General features: G+C 44.5%; 1 protein-coding gene across 1 annotated transcript in view; it reads right to left on the minus strand.

The window, feature by feature from the left end:
• SLC13A1 (solute carrier family 13 member 1) overlaps window positions 1-21045 on the minus strand; it is a 91704-nt gene that overhangs the window by 25241 nt on the left and 45418 nt on the right. The window contains exons 5-9 of the mRNA XM_073341450.2: window positions 19755-19942; window positions 19591-19648; window positions 19454-19502; window positions 16679-16839; window positions 12566-12685 (exon numbers count right to left, since the gene is read on the minus strand). Coding sequence (XP_073197551.2) covers window positions 12566-12685; window positions 16679-16839; window positions 19454-19502; window positions 19591-19648; window positions 19755-19942 — 576 coding nt within the window. The remainder of the gene's footprint in view (window positions 1-12565; window positions 12686-16678; window positions 16840-19453; window positions 19503-19590; window positions 19649-19754; window positions 19943-21045) is intronic.

Consider the following 21045-nt stretch of genomic DNA (forward strand, 5'->3'; position numbering starts at 1 on the left):
AAGAACAAGGCTGTGTGTATAAAAATCACCTCTGATATGGGCCGAGGGGGAGGGGGGGGCAGGGGGAAGCTGGTAGCCCCAGAGTGCATATAGGCTCTGCTGCTCCGTGCCATCCACTCTCCAGCTCATCTGGGGTGGAGACAAATGAGGGCTGCCCTGGAACAATTTCTCAAAAGATGTGTGATGCACACAAGTTAATGTGGGGAGAAGGAAAAAAGTACCCTTGAATCACCAGCCACGGCCAGAGGGACCTGCCTCTGCAAATCTGCAAATTGATTTTACTGGACCCTTGCCACAAAGCAGGGGGTTCACTTATATCTTGGTAATTATTGACACTTTTACCCGATGGGTAGAGGCATTCCCCACTAAGAACTGTACTGCCACAACAGTGGCTCAGATCCTAGCAGAAAAAATAACACCCAGATGGGGTCTGCCATTGTCAATAGAATCTGACCAAGGAACTCACTTTACAGGGTGAGTAATGAAAAAGGCATGTAAGGCACTAGAAATAAAGCAAGGATTCCATATACCATACCACCCTGAAAGCTCAGGAATGGTGGAAAGAATGAATAGAACAATAAAAGCAGCCTTAACAAAAGCAGTACTGGACACAGGGAACAGGTGGGCTTGTATGCTCCCTGCTGAATTGTATCGGCTCAGAGGAAGCCCAAACAGGCTGACTCAGCTGACACCCTTTGAGCTAATGACAGGAAGAGCAATGAGAATGCCTAGTAATGTGATCCTCCCTGCGGGAGGGGTTGGGGCTTTTTGCAGACAGGCTGTAGAATTACATCAGGGCACTGGAAAGAGAGTTAAAGGATTTATACAACCAAGTGAAAGAAAATCAAACCCAGCTGGATGTTAACAGCAGTTTGGACAAACCTGCATTTGAAGTTGGGGTTTTGGTAAGGTGCTGTATTTACCCAGAAGTTAAAGGAATTTTAAAGCCAAGGTGGCAAGGCCCTATGAGGGTCCTTCTGACTACTAATACACATGCAAAGGTTGGGGACAAATTGGGAACTTTTTGGAGGCACCAAAATCAGTTAAAATTGTTTCAAACAGCAACTGTCAATATTAACAATGTTTCCACAGGTGTCTCCACAGGTGAACAAGAGGAAGTGGAAGAGGAAGGACTGAAGGGTGACCAGGGCAACCAGAGTGACCATGGGGAGGCTCCTGCTGTGGCTTCTGCTGTCCCTGTGGTGCATGAGGAAGGACGCAAATAGTGTGCCATGTGAAAAGGAGGACGGGGAGTGGGTCACTAACCCCAGTCCTCCGAGTTTGCTTCGCTTCAACTGCCACGCTAAGGAAACACTTAGCTTTTGCAAAACACGTGCAGTGGTCAATAAACAGCTCTGGCCAGAGGTAAAGGTGGCACTATGGTTAGGACATGAGCACACAGTGGGACGTAAAAAGGTCCAAATAAAATCATACACTGATGCTCATAACAATAGGAAGACTAGTAACATCACAATTTTAATAACAGCTGACTGCCCAGTTATTCGCTGGTGGCAGGTGCCAGAGATTATGGAGTTTTATGGAGGCATTTGGAAGGAATCATGGAAGTGCATGAGCTACCCCTTTGAGCAGGGTGACAGCCTTAGATGATGTTGTAGCCCTCTTAGAGGGACAGTGTCTATACTTAATGCAACCAGTGTCCGGATCACCTTTAAAGGGGGACAGCTGCATACTACTAGTGAAGGGGACTCAAAGTCCTGGGCTATCCCTCATTTGAACACAATTACATGGCATATTGCCACGATGGCTTGGGAGGAAACACATAGACCTCGGTACTGGAATTTGTGCGGGATTTTGTGCAAAAGAAACCAAACACTCATGAAAGATCATGTGCCAATTATACTGACATGGTACCTGTGAAGGTTGGGCCTGCTGATTCAGGATAGGGCTTACCACTTAAAGCATGGACCGAGGTAACCCCAAAGGCATGGCAAACGTCGTTAAACGATGGCCCAAATTAGAATGTCCATGACTGGTAACAACCAAGTTATCAGATACAGAGTGGAACCACCTGACTGTGTGTCATGCCCTGAACAAATCCCTGTTCCAGAACCAGGATTGGTAATGATAGGACCAGCACTACCGGTCCTCACCTCGGTAGTATTCCACACCTACAGGGTCGAGGGGCATATTCCATTAGAGGAAGCGAACAGACAGTGTGCAAAGGTCAGGCCTCAAATGAGTAGAAATATTACTAGCCTAACAAACCAAATTGGTGACCGCTTAACTAGACAGAAAAGGGGGTTACTAGATACCATTGCAGGATGCGTTGGTGCAGGTAATTCTTTTGGCAACACCTATAACATAGCACGCAAAGCTGAGAAGAGGGATCAACTTGAGTCAAGGTTGGCAGATGCTGTAATCTCTAATGCCTGGGGAGGACTGGATACTAATAAGGCCAGTCGATTGATCCTAGACAGTTTAAAGGATCTGTCAACCTCTGTATCTGTCAACCTCTGTCCACCTCATTAGATATAACAAAATACCTGGGTAAAGAAGTCACCACCCTGCTGATAAATGGTACCAAAATAAAGGCACTGGAAGAGAGTTGTTGGAGAGCAGGACAAACTTTGGCCATCACCACACGATCTCCTTGATGGCTGGATCCACCCAGCCCTTATGGAAGTGGTGGGACCCTATCTCCCCAGTACCCCTCCGTGGGCATGGGGAAACAGAGAATCAATGAGAGTCCAAAGACCAGTTTGGACAGGTCACAGTATACTCTTTAACCTTCTGGTACCTCTGGGCATCCCTAATTTCCAGCGAGCCAGGATGGTGACCTCCTTGCCAGTATGGAGGAGGGGTCATGTTATTAAGATAGAAGGCGTTGCATACTCCGAGGTCACTGGGAGAGCATTGTATCCTAGTGAATGTTGCACCCACTCTGATAAGGAAATTCTGTGTACAAGCCCATATAATATTCTAACGAATCTGTCTAGGTTCGAAGTGGCCATCACTGAGAAACTGGTGCACACGGAGCTGGTCCAAATGAACAGTACCTATTGGTGTGTGACTGCCCAGAACCACTCCATCGAGCTAAATGGAAAGCCCTGCCCCTCGAGACATCCATCGGTGTGCATGACAGTACCCCGAAGGGCGACCCTGACCGTTGATGGGACGCGGCTCCACAGTACTCCGCCAATGACGGGTAACCTAACATGGGATCCGGAATGGCACTATGGCAGTAAGTGTCTAGAGGAAGGTCTACAGGCCCTGCAGGCGAAGATCAAGGAGTTGGTGGCTGAGACCCAGAGGCATATTGAGGAAGGCTGTCTGAGATACAACCTGATAGAGGAAACTGTGGATCAGACCAATTTGAAGTACTCGAAGGCATGAAACCAGGCAGTGGAGGTTAAAGCGATGATTATGGTCAGTGCCATCTCAGGTGATGGCCCATACAGGCGCAAAATCCAGAGTTTGCTCAAGAAGACAGAGGTCTAGCAAATAGTGAACAATATTAGCTAAGAAGCAGAACAAACAAAGGACAACCTTGCTTTTTGCTAAGATAAGCTTGGTCAGCAAGAAGCCAGGTGGAAATTATAATTGGGGGCTTTATCTCAAAGTTGCAAACAGACCAAAGGAATGAAAGGGGGCCCTGTTTCTTCTGTAGAAGAAGTGCCTTCCTACACACCAGCCTTGAGTTTATGGAAGAGGTTCAAACATGTCAGTATGAGATATGATATCCTCCCTCTCACAGATGTGCACCTCTCCTCCAAGCCATTGCCAGTGCCTACCTTAGAAATACAAATGAACAACTAAAAGACAATCTTTATTGCTATATACTTTTAATTTGTCCTTTTGCTTTACCTGTGTACTAATTAAGTGTCATGTGTTAACCTGAAACCATGGGCGAAAACATTATGTAATCTTTGACTATTGGCTAGTGTGCTTATCTTGTCTTGCTGTTGGACCTATCCAGGGGTCTGGGACTGCCTACCAAGTCATTTCCCTCCACCCATGGAAAATCCATAGAATGTATTGTAATCAATTGTTTGGCAGTGTCTCTGAGCCTAATAAGCAAGGTGACACTCCGCCAGTGCTGTGCATAATAAACCCACGTGCTTGATTCTACACGGTGTCCATATTCTGTTCCTTCACTCTGCAATTTAGCCTGCACTGAAAAGTTCATCTCCTGAATCAGCAAGACAGAGGACCACAGAAGCATAAGGAATTTCCATGTGGCAGTTTGCACAAACTGTGCTTGCTGAAAAGGACTGCTGGGCACACCAAGTCACTTGCAGAAGGAGGGACACATCAACATGATCTGTCGCACAGTTCAACAACTAGTAACAGAGTAAACATACATAAAAGACACCTGTGACAACTGAACCTAAGAAAGGATGGAAGTTGGGAATTCATAATGTAGAAAAAGACAAGAGCTGTAGTGACACTGATCAAGGCCTAGCACTGCATGTGTTATCTGAAGATGGAGTCAAAGATGGGATCTGGGTCACACCCTTGATAGAAGGAGTTCCTACAAGAATTCAGCTTAATACGGGGGAGCTGCTGTCTCATTGATTTCTGCATCCACCTATCACCAGACTTTGTCACAAGTTCCACAAGAAGAAACATCCATGGTTTTGAAATGTTAGTCCTAAAAGGGATACTCCAGGTAAAAGTTCAATTATATGGACTATCAGTTGTTTTACCCTTGTATGTGACTGAACAAAAGTATCCACCATTATTTAGCAGATCTTGGCTTGAGATGCTCAAAGTGAATTGAACTGATATCAAGGCGATCACCAAAGCACTTCAAAATCTTCAAGAAATACTGGACAGACACTTCAAGCTCTGTTTCAAAATCTTTGGACAAAGCAACATGTCAGTGAAGCTCACTGTTAAGTCTGACAGCCAACCATAATATTGCAACCCCAGAGTTATGTCTTATGCTCTGAAGCCTCTAGTAGAAGCTGATTTGGACTGTTTAGTGAACATTGGAGTCTTGTTATTGGTTTCACACAGTGCGTGGGCTACATCTATTGTACCAGTGTTCAAGAAGGAAGGCTCAGTCCAAATTTGTGGAGATCTCAACGCAATGCTGAATCCAGTTTTACATGCAGACCAGTATCCTCAGATGAAGTGTTCTATCTCAATTTGAAGGATAGGTTACTCATCACTAGCACAGACATCCACAAAGAAACTGCTAAGGATAATGTGTTTTTGCTTATGAAGGGAATGGTACTACAGGGTATGGCATTGGATCAAAATAATCCCCAGTTTATACAATTCATATCACGTCAATATGAATTATCTGTGAATCATAGTTGCATTTTATGGAGAATGTGAGTGAATGTTCCAAAAGCACTTCAGGGTCAGGTTTTGAAAGCTCTTAATGAAGGTGATTTTGGCATTGTATGGATGAAGACCATAGTCTGGAGTCATATCTGGTGGCTGGGGACTGACAAAGCTATTGAGAGGAATGTAAAGTGCTGTACTATGTGTAAGCAAATTCAGCATGATCCTGACCCATCTCATCTACAGCCTTGGTCGTGGCCTCAGACTTCTTGAATATATATTCATGTGGACTTTGCTGGACCTTTAGAAGATTGCATGTTCAAAATGGCCAGAAGTTTTCAGAATGACTTCTACAACAGTCACTAAGACCATTGGACATATCTGTAGTTTGTTTAGCAAGTTTAGTTTACTGGTACAGTTGGTGAGTGACATTGAACCTCAGTTCTGTTCTGAAGAATTTCACAGGTTCCTAGCTTCAATTAAAATTCAGCACATATGCTCTGCACCATACTATCCTGCTACAAATCGACTAGCAGAATGCTTTAGGTAAATACTTAAGAATGCCTTAAAAGCTAACAAATCTATTTTAAGTCATCAGCAGAAATTGGACAATTTCTAGCTTCTCTCCAGGAACCCTCCACATGCTACTACCCAGGAATCACCTGCACCTCTTTTCTTGAAGCAATATTTGTGTACCTGTTGGAACCTGCTACGTCCTGAAATTGCTTCATGTGTAGCCAAATTCCAAACTATGCAAATTGATCAATCATATGAGACTCGTCACCACTGTTTTCAAGTTGGAGACTTAGCCCTGGACTACACTACAAGTTTAGGTCGAATTTAGCAGCGTTAGATCGATTTAACCCTGCACCTGTCCACACAATGAAGCCATTTTTGTCAACTTAATGGGCTCTTAAAATCGATTTCTGTACTCCTCCCCAACGACAGGATTACAGCTGAAATCGAAATCGCTGGGTCGAATTTGGGTTAGTGTGGATGCAATTTGACGGTATTGACCTCCAGGAGCTATCCCACAGTGCTCCATTGTGACCATTCTCGACAGCACTGACAACTCGGATGCACTGGCCATGTAGACAGGAAAAGCCCCGCAAACTTTTGAATTTCATTTCCTGTTTGGCCAGCATGGCAAGCTGATCAGCACAGGTGACCATGCAGATCTCATCAGCAGAGGTGACCATGGAGTCCCAGAATCGCAAAAGAGCTCCAGCATGGCCCGAACGGGAGGTACTGGATCTGATCGCTGTATGGGGAGATGAATCTGTGCTATCAGAACTCCATTCCAAAGACAAAATGCCAAAATATTTGAAAAAATCTCCAAGGGCATGAAGGACAGAGGCCATAACGGGGACCAGCAGCAGTGCCATGTGAAACTTAAGGAGCTCAGGCAAGCCTACCAAAAAACCCAAGATGCAAATGCTCGCTCAGGGTCAGAGCCCCAGACATGCTGCTTCTATGATGAGCTGCATGTAATTCCTGGGGGTGCCCTTACAACTACCCCACACTTGTATGTGAACTCCTGCAAAGGAGTCTCATGCAAAAGAGATGAGGATTTTGGGGATGAGGAAGATGATGAGGAGGGGGAGGTTGAAGATAGTGCACACCAGGCAAGCAGAGAAACCATTCTCCCCAACAGCCAGGAACTGTTTATCACCCTGGAGACAGTACCCTCCCAACCCGGGCTCCTGTACCTTGAAGGTGGAGAAGGCACCTCTGGTGAGTGTACCTTTGTAAATATAATATACGGTTTAAAAGCAAGCGTGTTTAGTGATTAATTTGCCCTGAAGAATTGGGATGCGTTCGTGGCCAGTACAGGACTGGAAAAGTCTGTTAACGTGTCTGGGGATGGAGCAGAAATCCTCCAGGGACATCTCAATGAAGCTGTCCTGGAGGTACTCCCAAAGCCTTTGCAAAAAGTTTCTGGGGAGGGCAGCCTCATTGCGTCCTCCATGGTAGGACACTTTACCACAGCAGGCCAGTAGCACGTATTCTGGAATCATTGCATAACAAAGCATGGCAGCGTGTGGTCCCAGTGTTTGCTGTCATTCAAGCAACATCCATTCTTTATCTCTCCGTGTTATCCTCAGGAAAGTGATATCATTCATGGTCACCTGGTTGAAATAGGGGAATTTTATTAAGGGGACATTCAGAGGTAGCTGTTCCTGCTGGGTTGTTTGCCTGTGGCTGAAAAGAAGTCATCCCTGCTGTTAGCCATGCGGTGGGGGGAGGGGTGAAGCGATCATCCCAGAGAATTGGGTGTGTGTGGGAGTTTAGTTGGGTTTATGCTGCACGTTAACCCGAAAACATCAGCCTCTCCTTTTAAATGGCCAATGTGTCTTTTTCAATTTTAATCTCCCTTTTTTTCCTCCTGCAGCTGCAAATGTTTCAACACTGTGACTAGCATCTCCATCCCTGAGGCTAGCACAGATAAGAAGGCGAAAAAAACGCACTTGCGATGAAATGTTCTCTGAGCTCATGCAGTCCACCCAAACTGAAAGAGCCCACCACAATGCATGGTGGCAGACAACGGCAGAGTCCAGGAAAGCACAAAATGAACACGAGGACAGGAGGGATGCATGAGAGGACAAGTGGTGGGAGCAACAGGAGAGGTGGCGGGATCAAGAGGAAAGGTGGCGGCAACATGATGAAAGGAGGCAGGATGCAATGCTGAAGCTACTGGAGATTCAAACTGATATGCTCTGGTGTATGGTTGAGGTGCAGGAAAGGCACAGACCGCCACTGCAGCCCCTGTGTAACCAACCGCCCTCCTCCCCAAGTTCCATAGCCTCCTCACCCATATGCCCAAAAACGCGGGGGGGAGGGGGCTCCCTCTGGGTACCCAACTACTCCACCCCAGAGGACTGCACAAGCAACAGAAGGATGGCATTCAATAAGATTTGAAGTGCAGTGCAGCCTTGTCCTTCCCTCCTCCCCCACCCCACCCAGTGTTTTCCTCCTCCCCCACCCCTCCCGGGCTACCTTGGTAGTTATCCCCCTATTTGTGTGACTAATTAATAAAGAATGCATGAATTTGAAACAACAATGACTTTATTGCCTCTGAAAGCAGTGATCGAAAGGGGGAGAGGAGGGCGGTTGGCTTACAAGGAAGCAGAGTGAACCAAGGGGGCGGGTTTTCATCAAGGAGAAACAAACAGAACTGTCACACTGTAGCCTGGTCAGCCACGAAACTGGTTTTTAAAGCCTCTCTGATGCGCAGCACACCCTGCTCTGCTCTTCTAACCGTCCTGGTGTCTGGCTGCACGTAATCAGTGGCCAGGCGATTTGCCTCAACCTCCCACCCCGCCATAAACGTCTCCCCCTTACTCTCACAGATATTGTGGAGCACACAGCAAGCAGTAACAACAGTGGGAATATTAGTTTCGCTGAGGTCTAACCGAGTCAGTAAGCTGCACCAGTGCTCTTTTAAATGTCCAAATGCACATTCTACCACCATTCTGCACTTGCTCAGCCTGTAGTTGAACAGCTCCTGACTACTATCCAGGGTGCCTGTGTACGGCTTCATGAGCCATGGCACTAAAGGGTAGGCTGCGTCCCCAAGGATAACTATCGGCATTTCAACATCCCCAATGTTATTTTCTGGTCTGGAAAGTAAGTCCCTTGATGCAGCTGTTCAAACAGACCAGAGTTCCTGAAGATTCGAGCGTCATGTACTTTCCCGGCCATCCCACGTTGATGCTGGTGAAACGTCACTTGTGATTCACCAGAGCTTGCAGCACCATTGAAAAGTACCCCTTGAGGTTTATGTACTGGCTGCCTTGGTGGCCCAGTCCCAAGATAAGGATATGCATTGCGTCTATTGCCCCACCACAGTTAGGGAATCCCATTGCAGCAAAGCCATCCACTATGACCTGCACATTTCCCAGAGTCACTACTGTTGATAGCAGCAGCTCAGTGATTGCGTTGGCTACTTGGATCACAGCAGCCCCCACAGTAGATTCGCTCACTCCAAATTGATTCCCAACTGACGGGAGCTGTCTGGCGTTGCAAGCTTCCAGAGGGCTATCACCACTCGCTTGTGAACTGTGAGGGCTGCTCTCATCTTGGTATTCTTGCACTTCAGGGCAGGGGAAAGCAAGTCAAAGTTCCATGAAAGTGCCCTTACGCATGCAAAAGTTTCGCAGCCACTGGGAATCATCCCATACCTGCAAGATTATGCAGTCCCACCAGTCTGTGCTTGTTTCCCGGGCCCAGAATCAGCGTTCCATGGCATGAGCCTGACCCATTGCCACCAGGATGGCCAAATTGCCGGGGCCCGTGCTTTGAGAGAAGTCTGTGTGCATGTCCTCATCACTTTTGTCACTGTGCTGCCATCGCCTCCTCACCTGCTTTTGCAGGTTCTGGTTCTGCATATCCTGCATGATAATGCGTGAGGTGTTCACAATGCTCATAACTGCCGTGGTGATCTGAGTGGGCTCCAGGCTTGCCGTGGTATGGCATCTGCAGGAGAGCAGAGTTGCAGGGGAAGCGGTGGTTGGATGACCAGTTTTGCAGACCTACTGCAACGTCTGCTGCCAGGCCACAACAGACGAGTGGGCTGCATGTTTGCTGTGTTATGGCAAGACAGGAGCAGCTGAGCAGAGAGGCAGCAGAAGCGGCCCTGCGAGACCACCAGGAGAGCAGAGTGGCAGTGGAAGTGGTGGATGATGACAGTCATATAGAGGAGCTGCGAGGTGGATTCATAGCATCAGGAGAGCAGAGTGGCAGCAAAAGCAGTCATTCAATGATGGTTAGCAGTCCTACTGCACCGTCTGCTGAAAGCAGTATGGCGCCCGCACGGAAAAAAGGCGCAAAATGATTGTCTGCTGTTGCTTTCACGGAGGGAGGGGCAACTGACGACATGTACCCAAAACCACGCATGACAACGTTTTTGCCCCATCAGGCATTGGGAGGTCAACCCAGAATTTCAATGGGCGGCGGAGACTGTGGGAAGTGTGGGATAGCTACCCATAGTGCACCGCTCTGTGAGTCGACGCTAGCCACGGTACTGTGGAAGCACTCGGCCAACTTAACGCGCTTAGCGGGGACACACACAATTGACTGTATAAAATCGCTTGCTAAAAAATCGACTTCTATAAATTCGACCTAATTGTATAGTGTAGACTTACCCTTAGTGTAGAATTGCAATTACAGTTGGAGAACTTGTAAAATGCACAGGACCTGTTTTGTTCATGGTAGGACTATCCAGTAGTATTTTATGGAAATAACATGGACCAGTTTCAGTCCTGATGAGTACCAGAGTCCAGGGATGTTCCAGTAGGACTTTTTGTTCCTCTAACTGAGCCTCCTTCTCTTGCAACTCTTAGTTTTGATGACTCATCAGAAAAAAAAATGTGGTACCCGATCCAGCTGATTCCATACTAGATGCAGCTGATCCCTTGCCACCGACTGCTCCTGTTATTCAGAACTCTGCTGCACCACCATCACCACATTGTCCCAGGAGAGTGAGAAAACCACTTAACCTGTTCAGTTAGTGAGTTGCTATTCCAGGACAGAATAATCCCTTGCATTTTAAGAGTCTGCTGTAGTCCACCCACAACTCTTAGTCAGGTAATATAGTGCTTATTTTTAGTCATGTGAATGATAATGCATGTGTGTTTGGAAAGTTTTTATAGTAGGTTGGAAGAATGTGATGTCCTGTCCCTTGAAATGCTTGAGCATTCTCCCCACCCCAGTGCAAAGCCTCACTTTCATGTTAGTTTCAGTTTTGCAGCCTGAACAAGAGAGCCAGCACAACAGAGATCGCTGGTTCAGTCAAATCTCTGTGCCTATGTCTATCTCCTTTTCTGCTGGTTCCAAATATAACAAGATGTGGGCCAAGATATGGCCTTAGGCAAGTCACTTTACTTCTGCCTCTCTCTGTCCCATCCCACTCTTTGTTATTCTATTTAGATTGTAAACTACTTGAGGCGGGCACTGTGTCTTGCTATATGCTTATGCAGAACCCAGCATAAGTAGGGCTCTAGGCTCTGCCATCAAAGAAATGATATTAATAACAACAAAAGGCACATAAGACTGGAGTACTGGTGTGTCTACCAATAAATATCTATAGCTAAGAGCCACCTCATGTCAGAACATGGGAAGTTCATGTTTTAGACAATCATCCTTATGACTGTACAGTATTATTCATCATAGTATTTCTATCAGAAAGAACAAAGGCCTGAAAAGTCAAATTGGCTTGTTTGCCCAGGAAGGGCAGTACTTACACAAAGGAACAAATTAAGCACACAATGTATCCATCTAATTAAGGGAAGTCATCTATGTCTTTGCTGAATCAGACTCTCTCCTGTTAATACATTGCCTTCTTTTCTAATGGGAAAGTTTTTACTGTGTAACTAGCCAGCACATTAATCAGGGTGTTCTGTAGCATCTTTCACAGGGGACAAGATTAACAATTTTGGCTTTCAATTCACACTCTTTTGCGGTGAGCTACTCCACAGTGTTAATAAGAACACTGTCAAAATGGTCTAGAAAAATGAAATGTTAAAGTTTAAACTATCAGTGGAGTGAGAAGGAAACTTAAGATGCTTCTATTTAACATTAAATATAGAGGGCCAAATTTTCCACTGTCTGCACCTTAAGCAGCCATTTATACCCGTGGAAAGCAAATGCTATATGGGAAGCATTTCACACTAAATTAGCCTGGCTCCATTTTTCATACTTTTGAACACCTACTTCATACAGCTGTAAATAAGTATCCAGAGTGCAAGGCAATTGAGAATTGGGCCCAAAGAACTGTCATTCTATCCAAAAACTTGAAGCACAAAACTCAGGAGTGAAGCAAACCCACTCAAAAAACACAAACAGGAATATCTGTGAACAGGAACTATTGTATTTTTCTCTAAATATAATATATCAGTCTGCTCATCAAGTTTGTTAGATAAACATTGTTCAAACATAGGGTCAAATGCTGGCCTCATTGAAATCAGCCAGGAAAGTACTGTTATTTCAATATCATCAAGATTTGGACCACAAACTGTAAAATCTGAATTCTTCTCTCAGATACTCTCTACTAATGGTGTGTGTATATTCTATAGAAATGTACAACATATTTTACAAAATGGATCCTTGAATAAGTTTTCCTGTGGTGTCCTGTTGGACAGTTCAGAGAAGCCACAACGACTGGCAGTGTGAATTCCCAGCACTTCCAGAGAACTCATTTGTGCTATTTGACACTGAAAGGACAATAAATGGTCACCATTCTACAGTGTGTGCATTAGATATAGATATGATATTCTTTTTGATCTGTATAGAATATCTTTTAACATTTACTCACTTGAAACCAAGGAAAAGCCATTGGAGCCAGACCCAGGAGAGCAACATCATGATAGTAGTGATGGGGATGCAAAGTACAAACCAGGACCCAAAATTGATGCACTGGCAACCTGGGTAGCGTCTGAATGAAAATAAAATAGGCTTAAATTAGGCATTGCAAGAGTAATCAAACCATATGTAAAATGCCATCAGGCTCTGCTGCAGCAGGAATACTTGGGGAAGGCTGCTGCTATCAGCTGCCTCCAGTGAAGCAGGAATCTTCAGCCAGAGACTGTCAATGGCCTGCTCTCACCTCACTCTCCCATCCTGTCCCATGATGATAATGGCCATTAAAGTAACTGGGCTGCTCATACCTCTGTGTCCAACCCTCATGCCATGAGCACTGAATATCAGAGCAGCAACAGAAGACTCCATTGCTCACTGGATTGAAAGAATTAAATATCTACTCTGTGGTAAAGGCTCCTCATGGGGATGGCGGTGAAGGAGGAAGGGCCATTAGGACTCTGGGGCAAGAGGAGATGGGAGGAAGAGAAGGAAGGGCCTTTCTCTGAGAAGGGGTAGTGGTGGAGGAAGATAGGGCCTTACGGCTCTAAGATGGGCAATGGAGATGGGAAGGCAAGAATTGGAGGGAAAGGGCCAGTGCACATTTAATAACAATATAATTGCTCATAAAATGTCCAAGAACATTTGCTGGGTTGGAACCTGTGGGACAAGTGGGTGGAGCCCTGCGATCTCATTGTGGCCCCATATAATCTGAACCCACCATGCAGGTTTTCAAGTCAAAGGGCCACCCAGCCACAAAGACCCCCCACCTGCAGACCTCTAAGGAAAGTAGAGTTGTTGTGGGATTTTCTGAAAGAAAAGGACTGGCTGTTGCAGGAGATGGAGACCAACTGGGACCAACACTTACTAATGTGTTTTTATTATTTTTAGAACATTCTTAAGCATTTATATGATTAATTCTGGATACGGCCTGACTCTTCCTTGTGGAGTTTATGGACGGGTCAAAGTCAATTACCTGACTATGTTTGCAATAATCTAGGGAATTTTCAGTGGGCCAAACAGAAGGAAAACAGAGGTTCCCCTCTGCAGGATCATCCCTGTTGAGCTGTAGGGGCAGGAGTCAACCTCCTCTGTGGCACCATCTCCAGATGCCCCTCCCTGGGACCAGGCATTTGTAGTTGGATAAGGAGTAATCTGTGGGTAGCACATCAACCCAAGCCTACAAAAAGTTAATGAAATTTAAGGCTTCATCACCCTTTCTGTGGCTTTCCTCTGCATTTGGTAATCTGCCTTAAAAGTGGGTCTTGGGACAACCACCAGCTGAAAGACTCTCTTTACTTACAAACTCAACTTGCATTTGATATTGAAATCACTGAGACACAATGAATATGAAACGCCACAATGCTATTTTAACTGTACTGTAACAAAGTGGCCAACTCTAGAACCCTGCATAAGGATGAAAGGCTCCTTTGCAGAATCATCCTGTTATCAGGTTTTCGAATTGTCCATGACAGTATAGTGCAAAGATCTGTAGACAGGTCATACTAGTGGGGCAATTCAGTTAACTTCCATCAGGATATAAATGGGTTTGGAGCCTCTCTTGGAGCAGAGGAAACTAAGCATTTAGACAAAAAAAAGTATGCAGTGAAAACCCTGGGAACAGCCAAGCTAAGGTTGAGGAGAAATAAAGCTTGAGATTTATGATTAGTAAATGCACTGAAGGATGTAAAACTGGATGATGTGTATCTATACTGTTTTCCTAGGATGGATGGGGAACAACGCTGCTTACACACACTTGGAAAGACTGCTCAAGTCTAGGGGAGTTGGAAGATAGGCTTTGAGCCAGTTTCCTTCCACCTGAAGGAGATGAAAGATGGCAATGCCTGTCCCTAACTCCCAGTGTCTTGGGGACCTCCTAGGCTGCTGGAAGAAACTGGTTCCTAGCAGAATCAGTTAAGTGATTGTACATTAAATGCATGAGCACTTAGCTGTTGCTACAGATTTCTGGAAATTTGCAGGAACCCCTACAGACTTACAAAGGTCCTTCCTGCAGGGCTCAGTCTCATTCAGACAGCCCTGTGCATTAAGGGCTACACTGCAATCTCAATCTACTCTGCAAAAGGGGCAGCATGTCATTGTGTTGCCCCACAAGCAGACTCTGTGTTATAATTTGGTTCCTACTTTCCCCACTGCTCCATGGGAGAAGTGATCTGCACCAGACCTTTTCCTAGTGCAGTTTGCTTCTCCCCCTCCTTCCCGTACCAGTTCAGCTGTGGTGGCCAGTGTATTGTGGGGTAAGAGCCAACTCTCCACTCCCCACCTCCCATCCCTGATCACTGGCACTGGAAGGGTAGCAGCAACCCATCAGTGGCTGCTCTCGTCTCCGCATTGCTATGAGTGTTACAAGTAGCAAGCACAGGGGAATGAAAAGAATGTTTACGCCTCCTTACTTCCCTGCCTGAGTATGCAGCAAGGGTCACACACTGGTTCTGAATGAGAAGGGTTTCAAATGTTTTAGTCAAATCTCATATTCCACACAGCTTACTTATACCCACTTTCAAAGCCATTACAATGACAGGAGATCATTATTTATCAAACTCTTATTGTTAGAAAAATAGTACACATATGTGGAGTATGATTCATGCTGTTGGAACAATGAAGAATGAAAGTCACATGTTCAGAGTGTCTCCATGCCAAATCTACCTACCTACCCTCCTGCTTTGGTGCCAGAGCTGCTCATAAAACATTGTACAATTTTTTTTCATTAATTTATTTTTAGTAGTGTCAACCATATTCTTTCCCAAACTCTTCTTGAAAATGGTTGGACTTTTTTCCTCAAAATGTCCAAACTAAAAAATACACATGCTTGGTCAGAGAGCAGACCCAGAAAATTTCAGTCTTAAAAGATTAAAGTTTGAGAAAAGTTTTATACAAATGAAAAAGGAGCTTTTAGATGAAAACTCTTAGACTATTTATGACTTCCACTGTGTGCTACAGATTTGATTTTACAATCTATTAAACAGGTTTTAGGGTTTGAAAACACTGTCTTCAGACTGGTGCAAATGAATGGAAAATCAGCATTAGGGCTGAATCCTCAGCTGTGAGCAAGAGCAGGAATTGGCTGTGATCTACCTAGGACGAGCTGGGGACCAAACTACCCCATAGTACAAGTTAGAGTAGCCACAGGTCTGCTCTAAATTATGCTAATTGGAACAGTTGGCACAGGAGCAAAAAAGGGCAGTGCACTTTGGCTCCACTCCAACATGTTTCTTTCTATCCTAGAGGCTGAGAAAGCAGGTGGTTCCCTCACAGCAGCAGAATGTGCCGTGTCCAAATATAAAACTGATTTTAAGTCCCATTGTGATGATGGAGACGAGGAAATAGACCTTAGCTGGAGCCTTAGCTGTTTTGGTTTGTTTGTCTGTTGTTTTTTTTAATCTAAATGACGGTAAAAGTTCTGTAAAAGCTCAATTTTCAATTATGCCAGTTTTAACAAAACATAGGGGGCAGTCAGACATTATTCCTACTACTTAGAAATCACATTAGCCCATTAGAGACATTTGGGACACAAAGTGAAACTGACAAAATTATCATTGATATCACTCAAAGAGATCCCAAATTAGTATCAGGGAGATAAAATGGTGCTGTCACAGCTGCTTTGGAATTAAAAGGCAATAAAAACTTAGCTCCAATTCTATTTAGGAATGAGCAAACGTCTCTTAGGGCCAGAAATTGTGCCATTGGTTATCAGTATTTACACGGAGTGGTACCTAACTCCTCAAATAAACCCACTTGTTTCAATGGGAAAATTCAAAGAGTAAAGTATTATTCAATTTGAGGAAGGATGACAGAAGTCTGGCTGTCATTTTGCATTTGTAGAATGAGTCCTTGCTACCTTCCCTAGTGCAACTGCATGTATGCAAATCAGATATCATCATGGAATTTCATTGTATGTCTTATGGGAAAACAACAAAATCATGATGCCAGGCATTGCCAAGTCATAGTATAAAACTGCAGACTATAACACACTTGGGGGGAACCAGCTAAGAGTACAAAAAGTAGTATCTGGACTTCTGGGTAACAGGTACAGAAATAACTTGGTATCTCTTACGTATTGAACTGCTCAGCAAAAATCAAATTTGTTGATGTTCCTGTGATTGTAGTCAACCCTCCAATGGTAGAAGAATAAGCAATACACAAGCACATCATTTTGCACATCATCTGGTCTTTCTGGTTTCTGTATTTCCTTCCTGTCTCAGCTGGGGGCAGATTCTGCTCAATAAGAATACACATTGATTAATGTATGAGAAAGGTTCATCTGACATCATAAACTCTACATAAAAAACAGTGTCTTTAAGAAGCAACCAGCTTTCAGTATTTCCCAGCATTCCACAGGGCTCTTTCATTTGCTAGGAGTATTGTCATATGCAGCATTTGTTGGTGCCTAGGACTATGGTTAGGGCCCTACCAAATTTACCATCCATTTTGGTCAATTTCACAGTCATGGGATTTTAAAAATAGTAAATTTCATGATTTCAGCTATTTAAATCTGAAATTTCATGGTGTTGTAATTGTAGGGGTCCTGACCCAAAAAGGAGTTGGGGGTGGGGTTGCCAGGTTATTGTAGGGGGGGCTGCGATATCACTATCCTTACTTCTGCACTGCTGCAAGTAGCGGCGCTGCCTTCAGAGCTGGGCAGCTGGAGAGCGGCAGTCAGGGGCCAGGATCCCAGCTCTGACGGCAGAGCCACCCCCAGCAGCAGTGCAGAAGTAAGGATTGTATGGTATTGCCACCCTTATTTCTGTGCTACTGCCTGCAGAACTGGGCCCTCAGTTAGCAGCTGCCACTCTCCAGCCGTCTAGCTCTGAAGGCAGCAGCGCAGAAGTAAGGGTGGCATGGGATGGGGTATTGTCACTCTTCTGTGCTGCTGCTGGCAGGGCACTGCCTTCAGAGCTGGGTGCCTGGCCAATAGTCCCTGCTCTCCAGCGACCCAGCTCTGAAGCCAGCAGTGCAGATGAAAGGGTGGCAATATCACAATCCTCCCAAAAATAACCTTTCAACCCCCTTTTGAGTCAGGACCTCCAATTTGAGAAGCTCTGGTCTCCCCTGTGAAATCGGTATAGTATCGGGTACAAGCACACAAAAAGACCAGATTTCACAGGGGGAGACCAGATTTAATGGTCCATGACTTTTTTTTTTTCATGGCCATGAATTTGGTAGGGCTCTAACTATGGTAATAGAAATATTACAGAGAAGAGTTTTTCTCTAGTTTTTCTCAGTCCTTACACAGGTAAAATTCCCACTGAAATTAATAGTCCAGAACAAGGATGAGTAATAACTGATTAATAACTTCAGGATTTGGCCCACAGACATTTCAAATTCTGGGAAATCCTGACTGGATGGTGATGTGCACTGGTTGCCTTTTGGTGGAATGTACTAATTTATTCTATTGTGGGTGGAGCTAAAATTCCTCCTTAGAACTGCTGCCTAGCCATTCGGTCCCTAGTCGGTAGCGGTGCATGGGATTCTTCCGTCCTAAGTGCAGGACTCTGCACTTGTCCTTATTGAACCTCATCAGATTTCTTTTGGCCCAATCCTCTAATTTGTCTAGGGCCCTCTGTATCCTATCCCTCCCCTCCAGCGTATCTACCTCTCCTCCCAGTTTAGTGTCATCTGCAAACTTGCTGAGGGTGCAATCCACACCACCCTCCAGATCATTAATGAAGATATTGAACAAAACCGGCCCAAGGACCGACCCTTGCAGCACTCCACTTGACACCAGCTGCCAACTAGACATGGAGCCATTGATCACTACCCATTGAGCCCAATGATCTAGCCAGCTTTCTATCCACCTTATAGTCCATTTATCCAGCCCATACTTCTTTAACTTGCTGGCAAGAATACTGTGGGAGACCATGTCAAAAGCTTTGCTAAAGTCAAGGAATAACACGTCCACTGCTTTCCCCTCATCCACAGAGCCAGTTATCGCATCATAGAAGGCAATTAGATTAGTCAGGCATGCCTTGCCCTTGGTGAATCCATGCTGACTGTTCCTGATCACTTTCCTCTCCTCTAAGTGCTTCAAAATTGATTCCTTGAGGACCTGCTCCTTGATTTTTCCAGGGACTGAGGTGAGGCTGATTGGACTCCTTCTTCCCTTTGTTAAAGATGGGCACTACATTAGCCTTTTTCCAGTCTTCCAGGACCTCCCCCAATCACCATGAGTTTTCAGAGATAATGGCCAATGGATCTGCAACCACAAACACCAACTCCTTTAGCACCCTCGGATGCAGCGCATCCAGCCCCATGGACTTGTGTTCGTCCAGCTTTTCTAAATAGTCCTGAACCACTTCTTTCTCCACAGAGGGCTCATCACCTCCTCCCCAAGCTGTGCTGCCCAGTGCAGCAGTCTGGGAGCTGACCTTGTTTGTGAAGACACAGGCAAAAAAAAACACTGAGTACATTAGCTTTTTCCGCATCCTCTGTCATTAGGTTGCCTCCATCATTCAGTAAGGGGCCCACACTTTCCTTGACTTTCTTCTTGTTGCTAACATACCTGAAGAGATCCTTCTTGTTACTCTTAGCATCTCTTGCTACCTGCAACTCCAAGTGTGATTTGGCCTTCCTGATTTCACTCCTGCATGCCCGAGCAATGTTTTTATACTTCTCCCTGGTCATTTCAAAAGTCCAGTCTTCCACTTCTTATGTGCATGTAATGTGTATTTAAATATCTACGTATATATGTGTACATATAAAAATATAAACATTTAGATAACAGTGAGAGGTGCTATGTAAAAACTAGATTAGATGGCTAGGTTAAAATTATGTTAATTAGCATGTACTAACTGCATGATTTTTTTTCTCAAAATAATCGCATCTTAAATACCTTTTCCTTTTCAATCTTGCACACAGTGTGACCCTCACCATTGTTGTATCTGGAAAAAAAATTCCTTACTGTAATAAAAGAACTATTTTGCTTAAACAAATTCTTAAAATATGAATGATGAAATCCATAAATTGTACCCATGAACTTCTTTTGTTTTCTCTTTCCAGTCACTATCTTCACAGTCATTAACACTTTCTGTAAAATATTAGTGGAATTAGAAAGATAAATACTGCAATTTAGCTGGTCACTTTCAAACTGAAGAATGAGGGTGGATGAATATCAAAACTGTATCTATGCACACCATCAAGTTCCAATGCCTCATTGGTGGATCCAGTTGCATAATTCATCTCCAAGGCATCGACTTCTGCTTCGGCACCCATGATCTGCTGAGCTACAGCCTCTACAATTGGCATCACCATAGCAGCAGTAGAGGTGTTGCTAAGCCACATAGACAAGAAGCCACAGCTAATCATGAAACCCAGCGTAAGCCTGAAATGAGAAATACTTCAGTCTTTGACTGTTCCAGTCTATTACTGTTCCATTAACCTCTGCTATCAGCATCCAATTCAATACAAAAGCATAACTTTTTCGGCATAAAAATTGGGACGATAAAAAACACCAGTGTTAAGGGCTGTTGATTTGATTGTGATTTTTTTAATATATTAAAGAAGAGTTATTCACACAAATTGCTCTCCCTAATGACTAAAGGCAACATTTTCATTTAAAAATAGAAGTCCTTTTTCATGATAGAGACACAAAAAAAAATGAGTGGGCTAAATTCCGGCCCTGGACAAGTAGATGCTCTCTCTGCTTGTATTTCTGCCCATTTTTAATAGCTGTGATAATACAGAGTTGTACTTTTTTGACTGTAGAACTTGCTAATTTACAGTCTAATCCCAAACACTAGAATGACACTCATGGACCTCACAGGGCTTTGGATTAGATCTTCAGTTAGTCTCTTGTAGGAGTTGTGTGAGAAGTGGGTCTCCAGGACCAGGAGGCATTTGAATGGGGGAAGAGGAGTGGCTTTGAGGAAGACCAAAAGCTCTGGTAACAGATTTTTTTTATACTGGAAAAACATACAACCTTAACAGAGCTAGCAGCAACTGTAAGAAATAAAGAAAAAGAAGACATTCACTGACAGCTGCTTTGAAACAATTTCTTATTAACTTAATACATTTGATGGTCAGATGTTCAAAGGATCATTCAATACATTGGAGAATTAACCTATTCCCAGTAGTTCCAGTGATTAAGAGCTGATGATTCACTGATCTAAAAAATAACAGAGCATGTCCTAACCTGTTCAACCTCAATTTTTCCTAATCTGTTCCAGCCGCAGTATTTCAAGTGAGGTTTTGTATGAAATCTTGGATGACGGCTTCATTTATAACGAATAATAAAGCTAATACCCTTTTGCCATATAACAATGAGAGGAAAACCCTGTTTGCCTTACTCACGCAATTCGTCCCTGTGGGCTACATCCTCAGCTGGAAGTGAAATACGGTGCAATTGGTGGTGAGGTGGTGAGGTGCAAAGGTTACTCTATGCGATCTCTGTGTTTTTTTACTAATCTTGGGGCCAACAAGGGAGTG

Source organism: Lepidochelys kempii, chromosome 1 (genome assembly GCF_965140285.1).
Source record: "Lepidochelys kempii isolate rLepKem1 chromosome 1, rLepKem1.hap1, whole genome shotgun sequence".
NCBI classification, from domain to species: Eukaryota; Metazoa; Chordata; order Testudines; family Cheloniidae; genus Lepidochelys; species Lepidochelys kempii.